The 21,939-nt window shown below is 41.8% G+C and overlaps 2 protein-coding genes across 4 annotated transcripts in view; both read left to right on the top strand.

Moving 5' to 3' along the window:
- The window catches only part of LOC135161080 (protein kinase C, brain isozyme-like), a 43,226-nt gene continuing 21,287 nt past the window's right edge, over nt 1–21,939 (top strand). For both annotated transcript variants that reach the window (XM_064118347.1, XM_064118346.1), the window contains exon 1: nt 1–502. In XM_064118347.1, coding sequence (XP_063974417.1) covers nt 315–502 — 188 coding nt within the window. In that variant the 5' untranslated portion in view covers nt 1–314. The remainder of the gene's footprint in view (nt 503–21,939) is intronic.
- LOC135161099 (uncharacterized) lies at nt 9,812–21,558 on the top strand. 2 transcript variants are annotated; one of them, XM_064118386.1, is made up of 2 exons: nt 9,812–14,227; nt 15,293–21,558. In XM_064118386.1, the coding sequence occupies exon 2, from the start codon at nt 18,882–18,884 to the stop codon at nt 19,224–19,226; it is 345 nt and encodes a 114-aa protein (XP_063974456.1). In that variant the 5' UTR covers nt 9,812–14,227; nt 15,293–18,881; the 3' UTR covers nt 19,227–21,558. The 2 variants fall into 2 exon arrangements, with proteins under 2 accessions (XP_063974456.1, XP_063974455.1); XM_064118385.1 differs by having other exon boundaries at nt 9,812–15,487; nt 15,720–21,558.

Below are 21,939 nucleotides of genomic sequence, written 5' to 3'. Positions count from 1 at the left end.
AGGGGAGAGCTGAGGCCGCAGAGGCCGCGCGGTTTACCGACTAGGCGCTACCGTGTGCGCGTTCACCCTGGAATACGTCACTCTCTTCAACTCGCGTGCAATTCCGTGTGTGTACGCCCGCGCGCGTATTCAGTACAGGACAGCAGTGCGTCCGTGTCGGCCGCAAAAGTGGTCAGCCATATCGTCCGGTGGCGATTATTGTTTATTGAGATTAAAGTGTACTGGGAATTGAGAGAGTTTGGGAATTTAAATTTAAGGGGCTCGAGGTGTAACGGGCATTTAATTTATCGTATCGCGAGAGGTGACGGAACAAGATGACGGAGGAGGAGGGCACGTGTGAGGACTCCATGGGGTCAGATGCGACCACAGCTTTTGCAAAGAGGCTGAGAGGTCGCAAGGGAGCACTCAAGAAGAAGAATGTTTACATGATCAAGGATCACAGTTTCATGCCGAGATTCTTTAAACAGCCCACCTTCTGCAGCCACTGCAAAGACTTCATCTGGTGAGTCGGCAATTTTTTTTTATTTAGAGACCATTGGGGAATGTGAAGTGGATATAAATGGAGCGTTCCAAAATTATTGGAGATAAGAGAGAAAATTACGACATGAACAGGTTCAGAGGCACTCCAGGTCCTCGCGAGATTGCATGTGATATTCATCGGGAAATATATTGATGAAAAAAATAGGGAAATATTGGGTTTTAGGGGGTAGTAGTTCTACGCCATGGATTTGCCGCAAATGGGTGAAGACCAGAATTATCAATAGCTGCTTGTGTGACATAAATCCCTTCATGTCGACTTGGTCGATACGTCGTCGCATATTTTAACATAAAATTCAATTGCAAGTGGAAAAATAGGTAGATATACATTTTTCGAAATTCTAGCTCTGGACCATGGCGAGAGTCACCAACGGGTGAAGTACAGGATTCTCAATAAATTTTGATATAATATAAATTTGATGTCAATGGAATTTTTCAAAGTCAGTAAAAATAGAAAACAGGCGTCATGGACCGACGTCATTCACGTGGAATGTGGAGTTTAGGTAGAAATATTTACAAAAAAACTATGTTTTGCTAATTTGGAGACATTACTGTGGTTAGAAAGGAAAACTAGAGGAAAATTATTAGGGAAATAATGTTAGTTTGCGATCCATGGCTCCCCAACTCATCTGAAAACTGCAAATGTCAATTGGAAGTAAATTTGGAATTTACATTCCACTCGGAAAATATTAATTTGATATTTGTCTGGATGTTTACAATAAAACTGAGAGTCTATTTTGATGGATTGGAATTCGGGGAAGAGTGACGAGTGGTGATTGTACTTTTGGGTTTTGTCCTAATGATATTGAATGAGGAGACACGTTGGTAGGGTCATGTCGCTAATATCGGACCTTTGGAATCTTTGTTTCTAGAGTTAGTTCTAGAGTCAGTTCTTCCGAAAAGTTTGAAGCGTTTCCTGTCTTCCGCGCTAATAGTTTTGGAACAGACGAGAGAGGTTTAATTCATTTGGGAAGATTTTTCATTTTAAATGACCTACTTTCAATAAATCTCTCGAAATATGGTGAAAATAGAAGAAAAATAGGGAATTTACAGGAATTGGAAATCATGAGATAAACAGAGTTATCGGTTTCTGTTTTCAATATCGGTATAATCCATCGGGGCCACAGAAATTTGATGCAAATAATATAGACCATCTATTCCTTCAACATAGTTCAATTCTGTCAGTTTAAGTGATTACAATTTACAATTCCTGTGGTTTCGATCGATTTCGATGATAATTATGGCGTCATGACTCGGAAGTCTCTCTCATTTACGAAAATTGAGTTTTTATTATTCCGCCGATTTTCGAGAAATATTTAGACGAATCATTAACCGATCTTCCGAAGAAAATTCTTTACAAAATATTTTCAAAGTTAAAATTCAGTAAATCTTCAAATCAAAAATATTATCTTTCGAAAATGTTCCAAATTGTCTTCGCGCCACCAGATCGTCCGAAAATCTTTCGATGATTCTTCGAAGATTTCTATAAAATTGTCAGCCGAAAAATTTTCTCTACTAACTAAACTAAATTTTCTATTAATCAACTAAATCCATAGAACGTTCCAACATTCGCTGTTATGATTTTGCGTCACTTTCGTATCCACCAGCGAGTGAAACCAGTCATCAGTATCTGCTGTCAATATATAAATCAAATTAATCTGGAAATACAATTTTCATGTAGAGTAGATCGTGGATTCTTTGAAAATCACTTGATTGGGGGTTTTGAAGGGATTTTAAAATTTATTGGGAAACGTGGAAATGACAACAAATACAACTCGTTCAATTTCTGTCGATCGTCATGTCAGTGATTACGTCGTGATGCCTCGCCAGTCTCTTTTCCTCATTTCATATCGCATTTGTATGTATTTTTCTTTTTACATTTGCCTTGTCCATTCTGTACATATTCGTATACGCGATCACTGAATGACGTTTCATCGTTAAACGTTACGGCCTTGACAGACTGGTGGCGGCACTTCAAATTGGTCGTTGGCTGTGTCCAATTCTACGTTTTCATTCTTTCTCGGTCTGTTAGCAGCAATTGAATCGTGTGAGGTACGTGTTGCGTGATTGCATTTGATGGGTAAAATACGGCGATTGATGGAGATATTGGGGAAAATGAAGAGGTGATCGATTCACGTTTTTCATCCCCTTTTCCCTTCGACGAAAAAAAAAATTAATTTCCAGTTTCGAAAGTCTCGATGAGCACGATTTAAGTATTTTGATGAATGGTCACGAGGGTGGCAAAGGGTCGCGAGACTATTTTTTGGGGGTAATATCAAGGGTAGTTGATGGATAGTTGAAGGGTTACGATGGTCACAAAGGGCAAAGAGACGCAGGACAATTTTTTGGGTTTAAAATATTTTTAAAAATCGTGAATCACATGAAAATAACAAAAAGTTCAAATTATAAATCTCATTAAAAATCCGTATCCATCAACCAGAAAATTAATAATAAGTCCTTCAACTACTCGCAAATTAATGATAAATAAACAATCATCTCATGTGGCCGTAAATTGTCCTGAGTGAAGTTAATTATTAGCTCGCGAGTGTCGCCTATTCGTCTCAGTGAATTTTTATTTTTAACGTCAAACAGTGATGATTACCATGTTCATGTTGACATTACAACGCTGTCAATTTATACTCCATTCATTACTTGACTCCAGAACTGCCAACGAAGTATATTATAATGTACTTCGTTCATCTTCACTCAAAATTGCCGGGAAAAAATGCGAAAATTGCGTTTCCGAGTGATGGGACATTGAAAATGGTCTATCGCACCCCATACCTCCTTATCCTGGTATCAGATAAGGGAGCGCCAACAGTGGGCCGAGATTCGGCCGACTGTCGGCGAACCCTCGCTCCTTACCAGGAGAGCCAGTCGATTTAACACGATTAAAGGTTTTGGCAAGTGACTGCATTATTTGTCAGCAGAAATCATTTTTTCTCTCAGTGTGGGGTGGGATGGCTGTCCGAGCAGGGTAAGGGGTAGGAAGGGGTAGGATCGAGACTAGGGGGTCTCAGGTGGGGCTTCCCAGAGGCTCTTCGGAATCACCGTCTATTTAATTTATCGCCAGTGGCGTGCTACAGAACTTCCGATTGCATCACCGCGACATTTTATCGCTTATCATCATTTTATTCAAGATTTTTTTAACAGTGATTTGGTGGTAGTAAAAGGGAGGGAAGTATATATTTTTTTTATAGGTAACTTTATCCAAGGAAATGGGGTGGATTTATTTATGGGGGGTTTTAAGCAGTTGAATTTTTTATGGAGATTTGAACTGGAGAAAAAAATGTCCTTTATTCGATGTATCCGGTTCATTTCATTAGATTCAGTCGATCGAGTTGAATGTTTTGACACTTTTTTATTGAAATTCCTCTGACATTTCAAGGAATGTTCATGGATAATTCATTTTTTGACAAACGCTACTGGAAACGGCGAAGTTTAATTAAAATATTCCATGAAATTTTTATTAACTTGTTCTCCTCAGAGGAGGATTCGTTATCATCAGAATTTAGTAAAGAAATATCTCATATTTAATTACAAGTCTAGATCTTTCTTTAGTCTTTAACATTTCATTTATTAACTTTTGTCTATTGGGTTGGTCCACGTGTTTGTTTAGACTATAAATAGCTGGAGTGTTTTTGTTATTCCCTGAGACGTTTCCACCGGATGGCTTGTTCGAGTTAATGTTAAAATATTTCCAAGAAGAGTTGCTTTCTCATTCCCAATCGTGTATTTCATCTCTCATGAATGATTCAAGCTGCTATAGATCTGCACCATTGAGTATAAATGACGAAACGTCATTTCTCGTTCACTGGACCAGTCTTATGCGACTCGTGACCCAGTGTATGAGGAGCCACATTGGCCGTTGATTTATGGCCTCTGGGAGAGACACGAGAGGGTCAAGGGGTGCGGGTAGAGGGGACGATAGACGTGGAAAGCCACGTGCCGTTGCAGGCTGATTGCCTCTACTTCCTCCTCTTCCATTCGTACTTTTCCCTCCCCCATGTGTATGCGTCAAGTGCAGGAGATGGTCAAGTGACTGCCGGAAAATTCACCCTCAGATATTCTGGGAAATTCGGATATCACGTGGGGCTTGTACAGGACATGTGAAAATTGATACTTTTCGAAATGATAAATAATCTTTTCCGGATTTGAAGGGACTAATTGCACGCCTTTTTTACGGTATTTGAATTTACCACCTCCAATGAGAACATATGGCGGTTACGTTGACCAATGAGGAGTCTAATGTCTGAAGTTGGAAGATATCTAGGGATTAACTTCAGTTATATCCTGTCCTCTTCAATTTTTGGAAAATTGTTTTAATATTTTTGGTTCTGAAACCAGAATTTTGTTTTCTCCTTGCGAATGTCATCGCTGACATCTGTGTGTGTTCTCATAATTTTGGTGTACACTTGTTTGAAAAAAAAATGTTATCGGCTCGTATATCACTTATAGACCTGGCTTCTGATAACAATCCCCCCCCCCTCCAATCGCGGAAAAGACCGATGAAAATAAAAAAAGGTCGGATAAGACGAGTATTTAATGTAATCCCATTATGACCTTCTGTCGGGAAGTTTTGACATCTCCCCGGAACCTTCTAAGATGTTCCCCACCCAATATTTACTTAAGTAGTAGATGGTACATGTCTGAATATCCGGAACCTCTCTCCTCATTAAAATAATGGCTCCAACGATGCTACATGGAACATAAACCTACAACAAAGCCCTGATTTTAGCTTAATTACTCTTCTGGTTTCTGTAAAAAAGTAGAAATTCTCGGAGAAAGTTTCCTCGCGGTGATTATATTTTTTTACGGTCGAAAGGTCACAGTTGTTGTGATTTTCCACACCCAAATGCTTCTGCGATGACACCTGTCTCAGGAACTTCCAGAACCACGATGATAATTACCCTTGAAACTTGCGTCAGAAACTACAAATTCACCTCCAAACTTTCCAACGATAGATTAAATCCATTGCAAGGTACAACATCGCTTAACCACAAGTGCATAAACACACTTGAGTATATAACAGTTATCTCTCGAAGTTCGGAATTCATATTCACGTTGGAAGCGCTTGCGGTTCTAAAGAATTCATATTTCCTGAGCTAGCAGTTATATTATACGGGGGCTGAGGGAAGCCATGGAACCATGGAAGACCCCAACTGTACAGTCGGCCGATTGTGCAGGGTCCTAGTGTACCCTTCTGTCACACTGACTTGCGAAGGATTTGTGTCTCTCACATCCGAGCCAGTCGCCCAGCAATTTTTTGAACGAGCGGTATTCTTAAGCGGTCATCCATCCAAGTACTAACCCAACGAAACGCTGCTTATCGTTGATATCCACCGGGGCAATACCTTCCTCACCCAACCACTCACCGATTACTATAATTTTTATTTAACACCTTTTACGTACTTACATTTTTGTACAATGTTTACTCTTCATATTTACATTTTTTTACAGTCACACCGCGTGTGGTGTTCAGATGTTCAGAATAAGCAGTGGTTCGAAACTAAATTACCGATTTAACAGTGAGAATCGGAGGCATACGATAGGGAAAAACATTTTCTGTGAAAAGAAAAACCATAAATCGCCCAACGATTACTGTCGATGACATCCAGTAGAGTAGATTAATAGGCCATACGAGTTTTCCGAAAACCATAACCTCGCAAGATTGTTTTCATAATAACGCACCAAGTGTTGATGACATCTTTATTATATTTATTATATTCACTGTGAGCCCCAGATGACATCGAACTCATGATGATCGATTGATACGTATTTTTAAGACAGTAACAACAACTCCATAAGCAATTTTCAAATATTGTTTTCTCTCAGAAATAGCACTAAAACCAAGAGATTCGGGTCCGACCAATGATGCATGTTAGATCGATCTCCATGTACTGGAGCTTAATATATGGCGAAACCATTGGTTCGCGGGTCTGCACATAATATCGAGCAATAGACGTAGTCGAAGTGCTATGTGCTCCAGACTCTGTACCATTGGGATATATAAACGTTCCTCGGTTATCCCTCTACCTCGCCGCTGCCGAATGTGGTGCACCTGCAGCATGAATTTGGCCGCTCCTAGAATATCCCGTTTCGGCTTGTGTACATATCCGGTTTAGCGGAATGGCGGGAGAATTGGGCTGAGGGGGGGTAAGGGGGTGGGCAAGCTAATAACGTGTGTTAGTCTGGCTTCCCTCCCTCCGTCTTTCTCTTTGAGCCATCAATACCGGAGGGCTAGCAGCCGGTAGTCTTAGCACTGGAGTTCTTGACCCGGGTGAACGGGTCATCATCCGGTTGGTAGTTTGTCTCGCCCAATAACCTCGGTCCTTACAGTAATCCCGGGAGCTGGATTAATAGAAGATTGTTTTAGATCTCGGCTCGGGTTTTTTGGCGGTTGAGCGCGAGGGGGTGGGGACAACGGTGTTCCTGAGAACAATGATTCACTGAAAAAATTAGGGTAGTGCGAATATTAGATGTTTCTATTGGATTATGACGTTTAATTTTGAAGATTAAATGACGGCTACAAAAACGAATTGACGTGGGGGGCGTCAGGGTCGCCCGATAATTTATTTTCATAGGGTGAAAAAAAAATACAATCGGTTCTCGTATCCCGGAGTTCGATATTTCGAGCAAATGGCGCACCTCGTCTTTTAGTAACATATGGATTTCCTCATTTTTCATATTCTATTTCATCAAAAATTGTCATTGATATCATTCACGATCGACAGCAATAGTCGTGAGATGCTCTCGATATAGAAAGCAATTTTCGTTGTGGAATTGTTATTGAGATGATGGATTTTCGTTTCATGTATTTCATTTTTCATGAAGACATTCAAGTGGAAATGATCAATGGCTTGTGGCTTCGTGGGTTCTTCAAGCAGTCCGATGCTTGGAAAATGTCCTGTTTATTTTTGTCCTGTTACGATCCATTGTGGAACGTTTCTTCGGGGAGTACGTGCAGAACCTTCTAGGGATGATTGGTTTTTCCTCTCAATGGGATGTACGTTTCGGGAATTTGATGTTCTGGGGGCGGAGAGGGTGGAGGGTTGTTACATCAGGTTGACACCCGCAGAAAACGATTTGCCTATCGTCTCATGCTACGGTCTAAGACGCGGATCGTTTGTCATTTACACTGTCAATCCTCACTGAGGTACCTTGACCGGATTATTCGATATTGTTCATATCAGTAGTCGGAGAATTGTTCTTTGGACATTTACATCGTCCTCGTCGGGCTCCATCGTTTATACGCCATTTTTTGTTAGTTTTTTTTTCTTATAAAACTGTCAATAATCTCATTCCGGATTATTACAGAAACCAGCTCGCGTATTTCGGAAATTCCCGATTAGTCACGTCCTGAACATCAGAGGAAAAAACTCCCCCGAGAATTCCGATGAATCAGGAGTTTCCGGATTCTGGTAGTTACAAATGTGCTGATTAGCTCCTCGGTGGGCCGTAAAAAAAAACTTTATTCCCTCGTGTGCAATGTAAAAAGGAGTCTTGGCATGACGGCCAAACAGAAAATTTCGTTTGACACACATCAGTGCTGAACAACTGAGGGTTATGGTGATGGCTAACAGCTGACGCATTCTGCGAACGTTATTTCTCAAGCGTTTTATGTCTTTCTCCTGCCATCGTAAACGTTCCCTCCCACATTTTTCAGATTACTAATTATTATTATCTTTTGACGGCTGGATTATTTATGCACGACGAGAACAGTTGGTGAAGAATTGGAGGGCTGGGTTATAACATCAAGAGGCGTACGGAGAATTGAATTTTGGACTATAAAACCCCAAATATTCTAGACACACGGTGACAACTATTCAAGAAAAATTACGTATCTTCCCGGTAATTCTGGAGCGAAATGTGACTGTCAGAAATTTAACGCAACTGTCACCGAATTTCTTCTGAAAGTTCCGTCATTTTTGGGTGAATCGACTGTGAAAAATTACGATACTGTTGCGTAAAACTTCCCAGTCGATTCCACAATCGGTGAGTGAACTGCGAGTTCCGTAATTTTTGCGGAATATTTCTTGTCTCGCATGACCATTTTCTATAATAGATATTTTTCAATAATTTTCCCACACACTATAATTACATTAACGGTATTTGGCCTTTCACTTTCATACCACATTTCACTGGCTGTCGACAATATTTATGACAAAATTCATATCCACCTATTGCTCTGACTATCGTACCAAAATTTTCACGAGATTTTTCCCCGTCTCCAGAATGTAAATCCCAAGACCACATCCATAATTTCCACCCCTCCCCCCAGTTATCCACCCACATATCGATCCCCCTCCCCCACACAATAACCGATTATAACTTTTCGCCGAGGCAATGCCAAAGGTCTGTATCCTCTCAACCCAAACTAAACCAAAACACTCCCAACTCGTAAAGTTTCTTGACCTACCCCCCCTTCCCCTCGTGTCGCCCCATTCACCGACGAATGCCGCAGTCTGTTTTCGGCGCCTCTCGGGGCTTCTTTAATTCTCATTTGGCTCCCTCCTCTCATCCCCTTTCGCCACACCACATCGCCCACGTCATTCCCCTCCTCTCATTCGCCGAAATGTTTTCCGGGCCCCGATGAAGATCAACAGTTTGCTCACCACCCCAAATAATCATTCTCATTCCGAAAAATCGTAATTCCAAACTTTGCTACCAACAATATCCGCAAATCGTTTGATAAATATCAGTTTAATATCGAACTCTCGGTGAATTATTGAGCCGTACGGGGCCAATCGATACAACATCACCAGGAAAACAACAGATGTAATGAGGGAGGGGAAATTCTGGGGGTGGGGGTGGGGAGGAGGCCATTGGGCTGTGGAGTTTACATGATATTCCACGTTGACATACGCTGAACAATTCCAGGATATGACTGGTGGCGTCCAAAGTAACCGAATAAATATAGATTCCCAGATCATGACCTGGGTTACACTTTCCTCGTTAGGTTTTGGTGGTGAGTGTGAGTCCGTTCGCATTTTTTTCGTCCGTTACTTCTCGTTATGTCATCGAAATTATTATTTGGTTTCAGCCAAATTTCTGTCGCGGGGCGGAGAACATGTGAAGTAGTCAGTTGACAGGTCAGGTGGTGGTAAATTGTTTTGCAGTGGTAGGGGAAGAGGTGGATTTTAATGATGATTGGGGTGGGGTGGGGGAGAATATTTAGGGGGATGAAATTGTGTTAATGTGATGGGGGGACGGGAGGGTCGCTTGTGGTGTCATGTCACATATAATTAATGAAAATAATGGAAAATGGTTGCGAATAGAGGGGAATCCATCATCTGTGGCCGCAGATCGTTGAAATGTCGGTGCGATTGACGATATATAAAATGGAAAAAATGATTGTGGGAGAGATCGTATATATATCTTGCGAAATACTCGATTTTTGAATGGATTTATCGGAAAATCTGGACGAAATTGAATTTCTGGGGAAGATATTCAATTTTTTTCGGTGAATTTGGCCAATTTCCCGCAGATAAATCTCTACTGCTGCTAATAATCTCTCGCGAAACATTTTGTGTTTCGGTGGAGCACCTTTTTTTCTAACTGTGGGAGAGGAAATGAATTCTATACAATTGTGACGTATATAGTCTACGTGAAGAATATTTTAATACGGAGAACAGTTTCACTTGTGCAGAGATTACCCAATTCCCTGGCAAAATTTCGTTTTTCACAAAGTCGTAATTTTTATTGGAAAAAAAAACCGGGGATTGTACCGGATGAATGGGGCTGTTCCACAAAAAATAGAAATTCCGGATGAAGCCGATGCACAAGATAAAGATCTGAAGTTTATCCAAGCTCTGCAATAAAATCAACAAACTTTTTTTTATGACGATACTCTGCGCGCTCCAGATAAAAATACTGTCGAACTTGTGAGAGTCCATTTTTACACTTTTCCCATATTGTTCATTCACATTACGATCGTCCATGTTTACTACTCTGAAAGGAGATTAAACTGTATTGACTGTGTGGGAGAACTACGTCAACACCGGTGCGCCATTGGTGAATCGGCGTTAGAATCTCTATCACAATAGCTCTTTCAACTGAATGACCAGTTGTAAAATTTTTCAAGAGTCGTCCTAAGTGACCTCAAAAAATTGACGTATTGATGGGAATTTATGAGTAACAGACCGTCGATTATAATTCATAGTCTATCTAAATAATTGAAAAATTGTGCGACGAAAAAAATCAATGAATCTGATAAATAGAATCAATTTAAGAAAAAAATTTCATATACGCACGCAAATAGTCATGTGAAAATTGGAAAATTTCGTGTTCGACGATTGAATCAGAACTCGAGAACAACAATACTTGACTTCCGCTTCCCTTCCCCGCGGGAATGCCGACAAAACACCTTAAGCTATTTTCTGAATGAAATGATAAAATCTCGGACATTGTGAGTCGTTAGAGACATGAGTAAGAAATCATTCTATTCGTCATACAAATCCGTTAATATCTCACTCGTGTCCTGATGACATTATATTTCAAGTCAAACAGTTCAATTTCCATAACGATGTTTTTATAAATAATATTATGTTGAGCTTGACTATTTATTATTATTTATTTCGACTATCCCAAAGAGCATTCTATTTCCTACCACGATTTTATATCCTATAGGCGCCATGGAAAACCATGGAAACCACGGGAGACCATGGAAACCCATATAAACCCTCTGCTGCGTCCATCCCTCACACTAACCCTCGCACCCCTTCAAGTACTAACGAAACTAGACTCCATTTGCGTCACATCGGCGTCACATTAAAGTTTGAAGAGTGACCTCCGACGTAACGATTCCGTTTACCAATAATTGTTTATTTTTTAAAGCAATAATTGACCACGATCAGCTACCTCCCTCACGCTGATCCTCCCCTAACATCTTCTCCCAGAATCGATCGTTAATTCGAGTGTTTGAATCCCAGCGGACGCGGATTTTTCACAACCCGAGGCACCGACCAGTGTGAGACCGTCGGTAAGGCAGTTGCCTGTGCCAGTGTGGGGTTTTCCTGTGGTTTCCCATGCCAACTTCGGTGTTCTGTAGGCGGGCGAATACGGTGCAGTGTAGAATTCGCATGCAGAGGATTTGGTAGGGCCAATCAGGCGAAAAAGGGGGCAGAAAGGGCCGTAAAAAAAATCAAAGGTTTCCTCCACGAGCCAAAATACCCCGAGGTAGAAGGTTGGAAACAAGTGATGAGAGTCACGTTTCAGTTCGCCTTTGGTAACACATCAGAGAAGTGCATGCATGCGGGGGCATGAAATGGTCATGTTGAGAAAAGCGAGGGTTTAGTGAAAATGTTGAATACGCGAAACGTTTCGGTCCAGGGCGCACTAGGATGGCGTTGCCGGTAGGAAGAGCAGATGGGGCTAGGGTTGCCGGGGGTGGAAAGGGAGGAGAGGTAGAAGAGTCTCTATTCAATCTTGCCCGAGGCTTTCACGACATGCTTACTTCAGTGGAATGGACTCACCCTGACGAGTTTCCGTGTCGCCCTCGAGTCCAGTGTGTGACATCGTATATGCTCCACTTCTATCTGTCTCACATTTTCCCTTTGTAAGGGCGAACTGTAAAAGCCATTGGTCGTCCTTCTCACTTCTCATTTGACCGCACCAACGATATTGGGCGTTAAATTTTCCTCTTCCATCGGGAAGATTTACAACTGGCCCTGTCCTGAATGCAATTGCATTTTCTATTTTAGGGGATGACAAAAAAAAATAGGGGAAAATGTATGTGACTAGTCATGTAATCGTGTGCAGAAGAATTATTTCAGTTATTTTTGGCGGAAATTATGGAAAACAGTGAACAGAAAACTTTGGCGATGGGTCAGAATAATTTACAGTATTTTTTGAGTGAAAAGAAGATTGGAAAACGCGAAAATTACTGAATTTCTGAGATATTTTATAAGAAGTGAAAAATTCTAGTTTTCGGAGAAAATTCAGACTGAATTTACTGTACCGTCTGGTAAAGTGGGTTCAATTGTCTAGCACCAGGAATACTCCCGTGCTTGATCATAAAAATCCCGGTACGGCACAATAAAAAACTTGATAGCGCACTGCTTTCTAGTACATCATAAATTCTATTAAATACTTAAAAAACGGTATAGATTGCCGTCCAATATATCACGATATTCATTTCGTTTAACCTTTTTTCCTACCACATTAGAAGCGCAATGTGCAACTAAAGCGTTACAGACCTCAGGGAAAGAACATAAAGAGCATCAATTTTATCTGTTAACCGTTTCATCACAGCATCTATTGCTACTTCACTGAATTGATATTATGAAGAACATCAATCTGTGGTTTCGGTGGGGAGATATGTCAGAGAAGAAGTTATGGGAGACAACGGGATGACTCATCTGGTCACGTTAAGCCGAGGTTTGTAGTGTGGAAAGGGGACGAGGAGTACCGAAATCAGCCGAAGAAAGATTTATTGGCTCCTAGAATTCTACAGAAGCACCGGAAATATTCGTCAGTCACTTGATGTTTTTTTCTGTGATGCGAAATATATTTTCTTTCCAGATATATAGCCCCCTCTCCGGTCTTTACATTTTGTTCCCATCTCCGGCGGTGCCATAGAATCGACTTTTCCCCCAACGCTCCTGTATTTGCACAGGGGTAGAGAGAAACCATGGAAAACCCCTACCGTATAGTCGGCGGATAGTGCAGGGCCCGAGTGTACCATCCCATCACACTGACTAGAAGGACGCACTGGGTCTTCACACTCGTGCCGTCCGCGCAATAATTTTTTGAGCGAACGTGCGGTGTTCTCAAGCGATCACCCATCCAAGTACTAACCCAGTGAAAGGTTGCTTAGGCTCAGTTGTGACACGAAATAATTTTTCCCTATATTTTCTGTCAAACTTACAGCTGTAGCTGTATTTTTTTGCAGATGAATATTCACTAAAAATGACAGAAGTTAACTTTACTTGCCGGTTAGACAAAGTAGAAAAATTTAAGTCACAATATCATAATTTTTCCGAGAACATTCCGATGAAAATTACGGAAAGATCCAAAAAATCGTAATATCTTCAAAAAATTTCCCTCAATCTCATTTTACACCGGAATATTTTTCGAAATTTTCTCTTCTTGTCAGTTTCCATTGACTTCGCGACCCAGAGGCGTCGTGATTCGGGGTTTGAGTAGACTCCGGGGTACAACGGGTTGAAATGTCTTCAGACTTCAGAATGTATCAGGCCTCGAATTTTCCACATAAATAGTTTGCGAATAAATCCAGCCGTGAGAAATCCCCTCATGGCCATCAACTTATACCCACTGCATATTGTATGCCACGTCATACACTAAATTCGTGCGGTCGGAAGAGTTTATCACGTGTATACAATGTTGGCGAAGGGAGATAGGAATACGAAAAGAGTATAGAAACTGTAGTTTACCTCGTGTCGTCGGCACTGTTGCTTGTGGCGCTTATGCCAGTGTATGGATATTGTATGTGTGACTAGTGGGGTAGCTGGGGCGAAAGGGGTGGTATGGCTGGGGAGGGAGAGCAGCCAGGCCGTGCAATTGATTGCGGCTGGTGTGCCTTGCACTCTCTCGCTCTTCTCCTCTCTCACTATCGATCATCCGAGAGGCGACAACGAGAGAGTCGACGGTGGCGCGAAGGAGGCCACCCCCGGGAAAAGGTTTCTCGATTATAAGCCAAGTCGACGGATTGTGCTGTGCAATCGGTCTTGTACGTGGAGAAAAAAAGCCGGAAAATATTACCGTTTGCGAAGGGTTAAATGGCTTCATTTTCGTTGACCCAGAAAAATTTCTGTCAGCATCAGAATTTTTGGTGGGGGCTGTGAGAATTTTTCTTGAAGTGTTTTCTGGTGTCAAGACCAGAATTTTTACTGGGCACTTCGAGAATAATTCTCACAGAGAAATTCTGGTATCATAGAGTAAAAATCTGAACTTGGCCCCGATGAACTCAGGTGCCAGCACCAGAATTTTTATTGGGGGCTATGAGAATTTTTCTCCAAGTAAAAATTCTGGTGCCGTCACTAGAACCAAGTTCCGAACCTGAATTCGGTCACGACGAATTCGCAGGGCATAATCGGAATTTTTATTGAAGGTTATGCAATTTTTTGTGCAGACTACCCTGAAAATGTGGCACGTAAATTTGCCTGTGTCCAAGTGCCAAGTTCACGTTGAAAGCTCGTTTCAGTTGCCAGTACCGGAACTTTCAATGTTATGAATTATTTTAAGAATTCAACAGAAGATTCTCCCATAGTTTTTATTACATTCAATTGCAAAGGAAATTCGCCAAAAAATACGACCCAGTTTTCATCGCACTAGTTAAAATATTTCAGACGCTGTTGCTCCAAGATAAATTATGAGGCTACTAAATTATAGAGAAGAATATTAATTATTCGAGAGACAATTTTCTCGAACAGTTCATAAATCAAAGCAACGGAATTTTCCGTAGACGGAAAAATTTTTTGAGAATAAATTGCCACCAGGGTAGACTCAATAAAAAAAATTCGAGAACTGGAGGTGATAGAGATAAGGAAAAAGAAATACTTTCTATTATGAAACGGTAACAGGGCGGGAGATCGACTTTGGGGAATTGGAAATGTCTCGAAGGCACATAGTACGTGGTATATAGCCTCCACAAATGAGATATAGGTATAGAATTTGTCGGGGTTAGACAGATCAATGCGGTACATTTGGTATCTAGAGGAGGCGCGCAGGATTACCGGAATACTCGCGGAATGAGAAGAGGGGTTGCGCTGTATAACAGCTATCATCCCTTCAGACTTAGCCGGGAAATCTCCGAGGAGTTTGCTGCCGTTATTTTTTAGAAAAACTAGGCTGGTCTAGGCCGTGGTCATCGCCGGGGAGAAATGTTGGCTGCGTTGCCGAATTGACTTCACAGGGGCCGAGGGCGTCCCGTGAATTTCCGACAACGTCGCATCATGGACACTTTTAGGATGGCCTGTCCTGGTCGGTGGTATGAATGAGAATTAGCTTCAAAAAGTTCCCTGCTGAGACTCGGTGACCTCCCCGAGGTCGAGGGAGGCGCTGAGATCGACCTTGGAGGGTTCCCGGAGAGCGAATTCCAAAAACGAGAACCCTAAATAGTTGTTTTCATAATTATAAACTGACATTTAGGATGTGAAAGAGTAATTCCGGACACGAAAATATTCCCATTATTATTTATATTAATTTAGCCTCCTCCTCAGCCTTTGGCCTCCCACTTCCGTTCGCCTCAACCCTGTCCATATGGTTTGCATTGTATGGAACCCTGGGAAAACCTGGGTCACCCGGCCGGCCGATAATGCAGGGATTCTACTGTACGATATATTCATCTTCGAGACGGAGAATTGGAATGCAAAATGCGTAAGGTAGAATCAGTCTGGTACGAATATAAACGTCCACTGCACGAAATTCCAAGTCATTGAAATAATTATCGGTTGTACAACTTATGCAACAATGGAAAACCGGTAGTACAGGTCTTGGCATTGCAAATGAGCTTCGATGCGCCACAAATAGCGTCCAACGACGTTTCTTTACCGTATCAATCCAATTTCCAACTGATCCCCCTGTTTACTCACCAGCGATTCGACGATGCCTCACCCAGGATTGACAAAAATTAAGAGGATATTGGATTTATCGGTCATGTCAGTGAGGGAGTAAAACGTACTGTGTCATTTTACTGAGGACGGATAGCTCCTGTGAAACGCGTGAAAGATAAAAGATAATCCCGGAAGACTTGAAACGAAATATATCCTGCAGTTGGATTTACCGGACACATCTTCGTTATCCCGTTTGCAGCTGTTTCTCCCTCTTTTGCGCTTCACCGTATCATCCGGAGAGCATATCAAGAGATATCGTGAGGACTGGGATAGGGTCAGCTGTCCGGCTGGAGAATTTCGCATGTCCCGGGAACATTATTATTTGATACCTTCCACGGAGATATATCTGTCAATTTATTTTGTGAGAGGAGCAACGACATGAATAATAGGACTACATACGAAGGGGCTCTAGGGGAAATATTTATTGCTTGAATTTTTTTTAAGACCCTAAAAGTTTGGTAAGTTGGCGGAATAATTACTCAATTGAATTTCCCAATGGATACTTTGCCGGAGGATATTTTGTTGCTCTGATATTTTTACGTGTAATCGGTAGAAAACATTTATTTATTTTTCCCCAAAGTTTATTGGGTGGGGTAAATTTCACTGGATGTAATCCACAATTTGTTCTTTCATAATTAAGGGAAATTCAAATCTTAGTTCTATTTCCATTGCCGGTCCCTGGAAATTCAATGGCAATCGTTATTTCGAAGTGATATTCCACTGGAATATTCTAATTATATTGCCATCCCATTGAAATTGCAATTTCCCCCAGTAATACTTACTATGAATAACTTGTTTGATTGCTGAATCACTAATTCCCGGTATTGCATTGAAGCATGTCATTTGATTTAGTATAATTCTCTTGAAAGTCCTCTCAACTTTGAAGCTCAGCTAGGCGTGAAATGATTCTACAGATAGCTATCGTTTTCAAGACGATGGGAGGTCCGTGGGTGGTACCAACGATGAGTGATAAAGTGAGAGAGGGTGGGGCAATATGGGCTGAGTGTAAGTGCTGCAATATTGAACATTTTGAGGGGAACAATTTTGAGGTAATAATTTGATGAAGATGAACCAGATTAGGAAGATCGATAGGACCTGCTCTGATATTTGGAGATAAATATTTTACTAGTCCATTTTCCACGAAATCAATCCACAATGTATGAGGTTTATTCGGCCGCTCCCGTCGGTCTGAGTCTCGGTATTGTATGTTCATTTTATTTTTTCTTCCTGATGTATACCCACCCTCTCGGAGCCTTTACATTGTGTTCCTTTCTCCTGCTATGAGGTATGGTCGGTGCTATGGGACCGACGTTTTCCCCAACTGTACTACAGTTACACAAGGGGCAGATGGGAAACCATTGAAAAACCCTACCGTACAGTCGGGCCGATAGTGCAGGGTCCTTCCGCACGGTGTTCCCAAGCGGTCACCCATCCAAGTACTAACTCCCCAAAATGGTGCTTAGCATCGATGTCCACCGAGGCAATACTCCACCCGTCCAACCATTACAGTTGGGCAGGTATTACACTTTAAACCATTTAGACTCGTTCAACTCGTCCGTACAACTTCTTTCATGAGATATTGGTAAAACTCCGGGTCGTCCTCACTAATGCGATTTCAATCGCATGCGTTTCACCAAATTTTTCAGTTCATTAAAGCACTTAACTCATCCCAAACTTGGTGGGAGCTCCACTCGGAACAATCTATTATTGTAGAAATTTGGTATTGCGCCAAGGCAACGCTGCAAATTCCATCCAACCACTCGATGTGAATGAGCAGTCGCTGATGACATGACTAGTCATATCCGATGGTATAGAGCACGTTCTAAAGAGGATGGATGAAAAGTACCGGGAAGAAGCGGAAGAGGGGCTCGAGAGAGGTGAGACGACCTCGGACTACGGCCAAAGACGAGAGCGGATATCGTATCGATTGACACTCACCAAATCATCTACTCTCATGCCTTTCATCACCCGAGACCTTGACTGAAAAACGCTTGTCAACGCTTTTTGAAGGTTTCGAAGGTTAGCCTTTCAGAAGGTCGACATTGAGACTGTTCAAGACTCTGTGAGGAACTTCAGCAAATATTGGGTCTGGAGATTTTGCTGAGACGATTACTCGAAAAGAGAGAAATAGTGGAAAATTCAGCATGACGGGCCTCGTATTACGGAGAATAAACTGTTAATCAAAAATGTTTTCGGCGAAAGAAGATATTTTGGGTTTAGGAAGAAGTCATCAGGGGGAAGTTGGTTCCCCTCAGACACTTGGCACTTTCGAAGGAAAATAGTTGTTTTCTGACTTTGTTTATCTTCACTCGGAAGAGACAACACAGACAGCCGATTTTATCAGCTGAGTTCAGCCCCCGACGTTATATTTGAGTTATAAAAACACAGTTGGGTTACATCCGAAGGGAAGGAAATTTCCGACGATCACAATTCTAGTGGATTCTGGTGGAGGGAATTATCCACCTGAAAAGTATTTGGAATTTGGAAATTGAATGTGTCTTCATAGTTGGGGTGCGTAATAATGGCAAATGTTAATCCTCGTTATTAAATGACACTCCAAGGCCATTTGCTGGATGATAATCTTTTAATTAAACATAATTCTTATCCCTGGAGTTGGGTTTGGTTCACCTGGGACTGACTCCCTTGAAGGGGTTCATTCCAAAATGACTTCACTCGTTTGACGATCTTCTATCAACTTTTTCCTTCTCCCAGCGACTGCCACTAGCGTATAAAATGTACATATTATAGTTAGCGATTGGCTCGTCAGAGATGCTGGAGCAGAGGAGAGAGGGAGTGGACGCCGCGGGCTTTTCTATTATCGGTTGCGCGAGAGGGAATTTCGCCCGATCCATTTGCAAGAGGAAACCAGATAACACATGCCCGCCATGTCCATTTCACTCGACGTTTTGTTTTGTTCATGAGGTATTTCATTGCGAGAGTGACACAAAAAAATACGTATCGGAATTGAGAGGAGAAATTGCAGCTATGAAATTCGACTCCGCCATTGTTTTCAAAGAGATTCATGTTAAAGCTAAACAAGTCATTGAAATTATTTTGTTTCGTGCACTAGCTGAGGATATTTGGTTGGTAACATCCTGTGTAGGATGTGAATGAATAACTTTTGATCTCGCTGATGGCGAAGAAAAATATAAGCGATTATGGGGAAAAAATGGATCTTCATAAGTTCGATGGAATTTGGACGCTCACAGTGAATGTAATAAATGTAGTAGAGGTGTCACCGACACTCAATGTGTTATTGTGAGAACAACCTTGCGAAGTTATGGTTTTCGGAAAACTCACATGGCCTATCAATCTACTCTACTAGATGTTACCGACAGTAATGGTTGGGTGAGTAACGTATTGCTCGGGTGGACATGGAAGCTGAGCCAACGTTTCCTTGGGTTAGTACTTGGATGGGTGACCGCTTAGGAACACCGCTCGCTCAAAAAATTGCTGCGCGGAAGGCACCGATGCAAGAGACGCAAATGCTTCTAGTCTGTTGGATTTTCATAAAATAAATAGAGAACAAAAGTCAATCTTATTCTCTTCTGAGTGTTGAAAGACATGTTTATGGTTTGGAATTCTGAGAAATGTGAGGTATGACATTTCGGCTTGTTTTTAAGTATGAAGACAAAGTGAAATGAATAGGACTCTTTGAGAGCATGTGGCTGGAAGGTCCAGGGTTCTAATATAGTCAGTGTGACCGAAGGGTACACTAGGACTCTGCACGATCGATCGACTGTACGGTCGGGGTCTTCCATGGTTTCCCTCAGCCCTCGTGCAAATGCGGTATGGTTGGGCGTTTCCGCTGCAAAAGTCAGTTCTCTGACAGCGCAGGGGGTGGGAATAAAATGTACAGGTGCTAGAGGGTGTACCTGTGGAAATGAAAAATTAAAGAAAATATCAGCGATTAGGGGAAAGTATTTTAAAAAATCAACGAAAATTGGTGGTTTTCAACGCACTTTTGGCGGTAGCGAAGAGACGTAAAGCTTTCGATACTTTTTAACGATAATTGAAACGGTAATTTTTACTGCACCGCTACAGTAATTTTTATTTCCAGCATAGATTATATTTGATTGATTCTCGAGATAGATGGGAATAATCGGATAATTTTTATGTTAAAAGATCTAACAATGAACTATAAGATGTGCAATAATGAATAATGCAGAGCCGAGTAATCCCGAAATAACGAGCATATATTCGGTGAAAATTACATCAGCACGGAAGATTATGACTGCGCAGTGTTGCATAATCCAATTAGAATCCGTAATGAATATTCAATCAGTCAATCGTAATTACCGACACAATTAATAAGCCCAAGTAAAGGGGTCAGACCAAGCTCAAAGGGTAAAAGGGGCTTATACCCTGGCAGAGCTTGACGGGAAGGTGAGTCGCAGAGGGTTGAGCGGGTGAGAGCACTACGTTGTTACTTAGTCCAATGCATGGGCGGTCACGAGTGTCACACGTGTTATACCACTTACCGTCATAATGCACGTGAAAACTCGATTTAGTAAGTTTTTTGCTGTCTATGCAGCCGAGCAACTCTCAACTGGCTAACCCCCACTACTTTTGTAATAAGCGGATGAAGAGGGACGAAGGGGCTTGCACGAGGGTTTCGTTGGTGAGTTGCAGTCGAGGGTTGGAAAACTCACAATCGATGGAAACTAGGCTAACCCAATTAGACGAAACAAAGGCTTTTGGATGGTAGAAACCATTTTCTCTGTATATGTTTTGATAGGGTTAGAAGCGTCAATGTGTGTGAACTGAATACGAATCAATCCAAATAACTCAGATCGACGTGTGTCAGGGGGAGTGGGTGCGAGTGGATCCATTTGTGAGCGAACGAGAAGTCCGCAATTCCGAGGAGCAGTCGATGTATTTGAATTTCCCGCTAGGAATTTGGACACATGGAGGGAGGGCTGGCCCCCCTCCCAGAGAAAAAGAGACTCCTAGACTCATAGCCCCCTTTACGGGTCTTGCCCTCATGTCAATACGCGCGTGAGCCCTCGCGCAAGGGCTGGATACAGTGGAAGGGGGGGGGGGGGCTGGGCCCCCCCGCAACAAAAAGTCCAGGGAACGAAGCCTCCCTCCAACAAAATGATCTCATACATTAATAACTACTAAATTTCGTTATAAAAATTGTGGAGCAATAAACTCATGATCCACTTTTATAAAATGGTAGCATGATTTTTATTAAAAAATTCTTTCCGTGTGGCTTCTCAACCTCTGCTATCACTTGGGATTACCCACGATAATGTTCATCAATATTCTTTTCGCTCTGGGAAATTTATGCAACCACGAAGAGAAGTCGAATCCCCCGGATTTTGCTGCCAAAGCCAGTGAATACTGTTTACCGCGAGGATGAAAGAGATTTCAAGCGCCAGTTGTCCAACGGAGATTTAACTGAAAATTGTTGTGACAGATTTAAAAGGAGGAAATCGTATATTTCAAGGGGGTGGGGAGGGGTTGGAGGCGGAGGAGGCATTCAAGTTGGAGGTTCATGGCTGGAAGATGCTGAGTTATTTTACCTTCTAAATCACAATATGCGATGTATGGATTTATACTGGTTATCTGATGTATGTGCTAGCGGAGTGTGTTATTCCCAGTTTACGAGATTTCCTCTGGGAATCGGTGGGACGAAGTTGCGGAAAATAGGCGTTTCATTGAACATTCACTATTCGAAATACTGTCGACTTGTGTTTGTCACATCTGTTGATATTTCATTCTTTCAATATTTATTTTGGACTTGGAGACGTCCGTTCTCAGTAAACTTCCAGTTTTCTTTCAAATATCGTATGCAATCGATAGTCGATTCCATGTTTTATTG

The sequence above is a fragment of the Diachasmimorpha longicaudata genome, chromosome 4 (assembly GCF_034640455.1).
Source record: "Diachasmimorpha longicaudata isolate KC_UGA_2023 chromosome 4, iyDiaLong2, whole genome shotgun sequence".
In the NCBI taxonomy this organism is placed as follows: domain Eukaryota; kingdom Metazoa; phylum Arthropoda; class Insecta; order Hymenoptera; family Braconidae; genus Diachasmimorpha; species Diachasmimorpha longicaudata.
This window is presented reverse-complemented; position numbering and strand designations above follow the sequence as displayed.

What these genes read in the sequence shown, in the direction of transcription:
- LOC135161099 (XM_064118386.1), top strand. Translation starts at nt 18,882, where the DNA reads ATGCTGGAGCAGAGGAGAGAGGGAGTGGACGCCGCGGGCTTTTCTATT.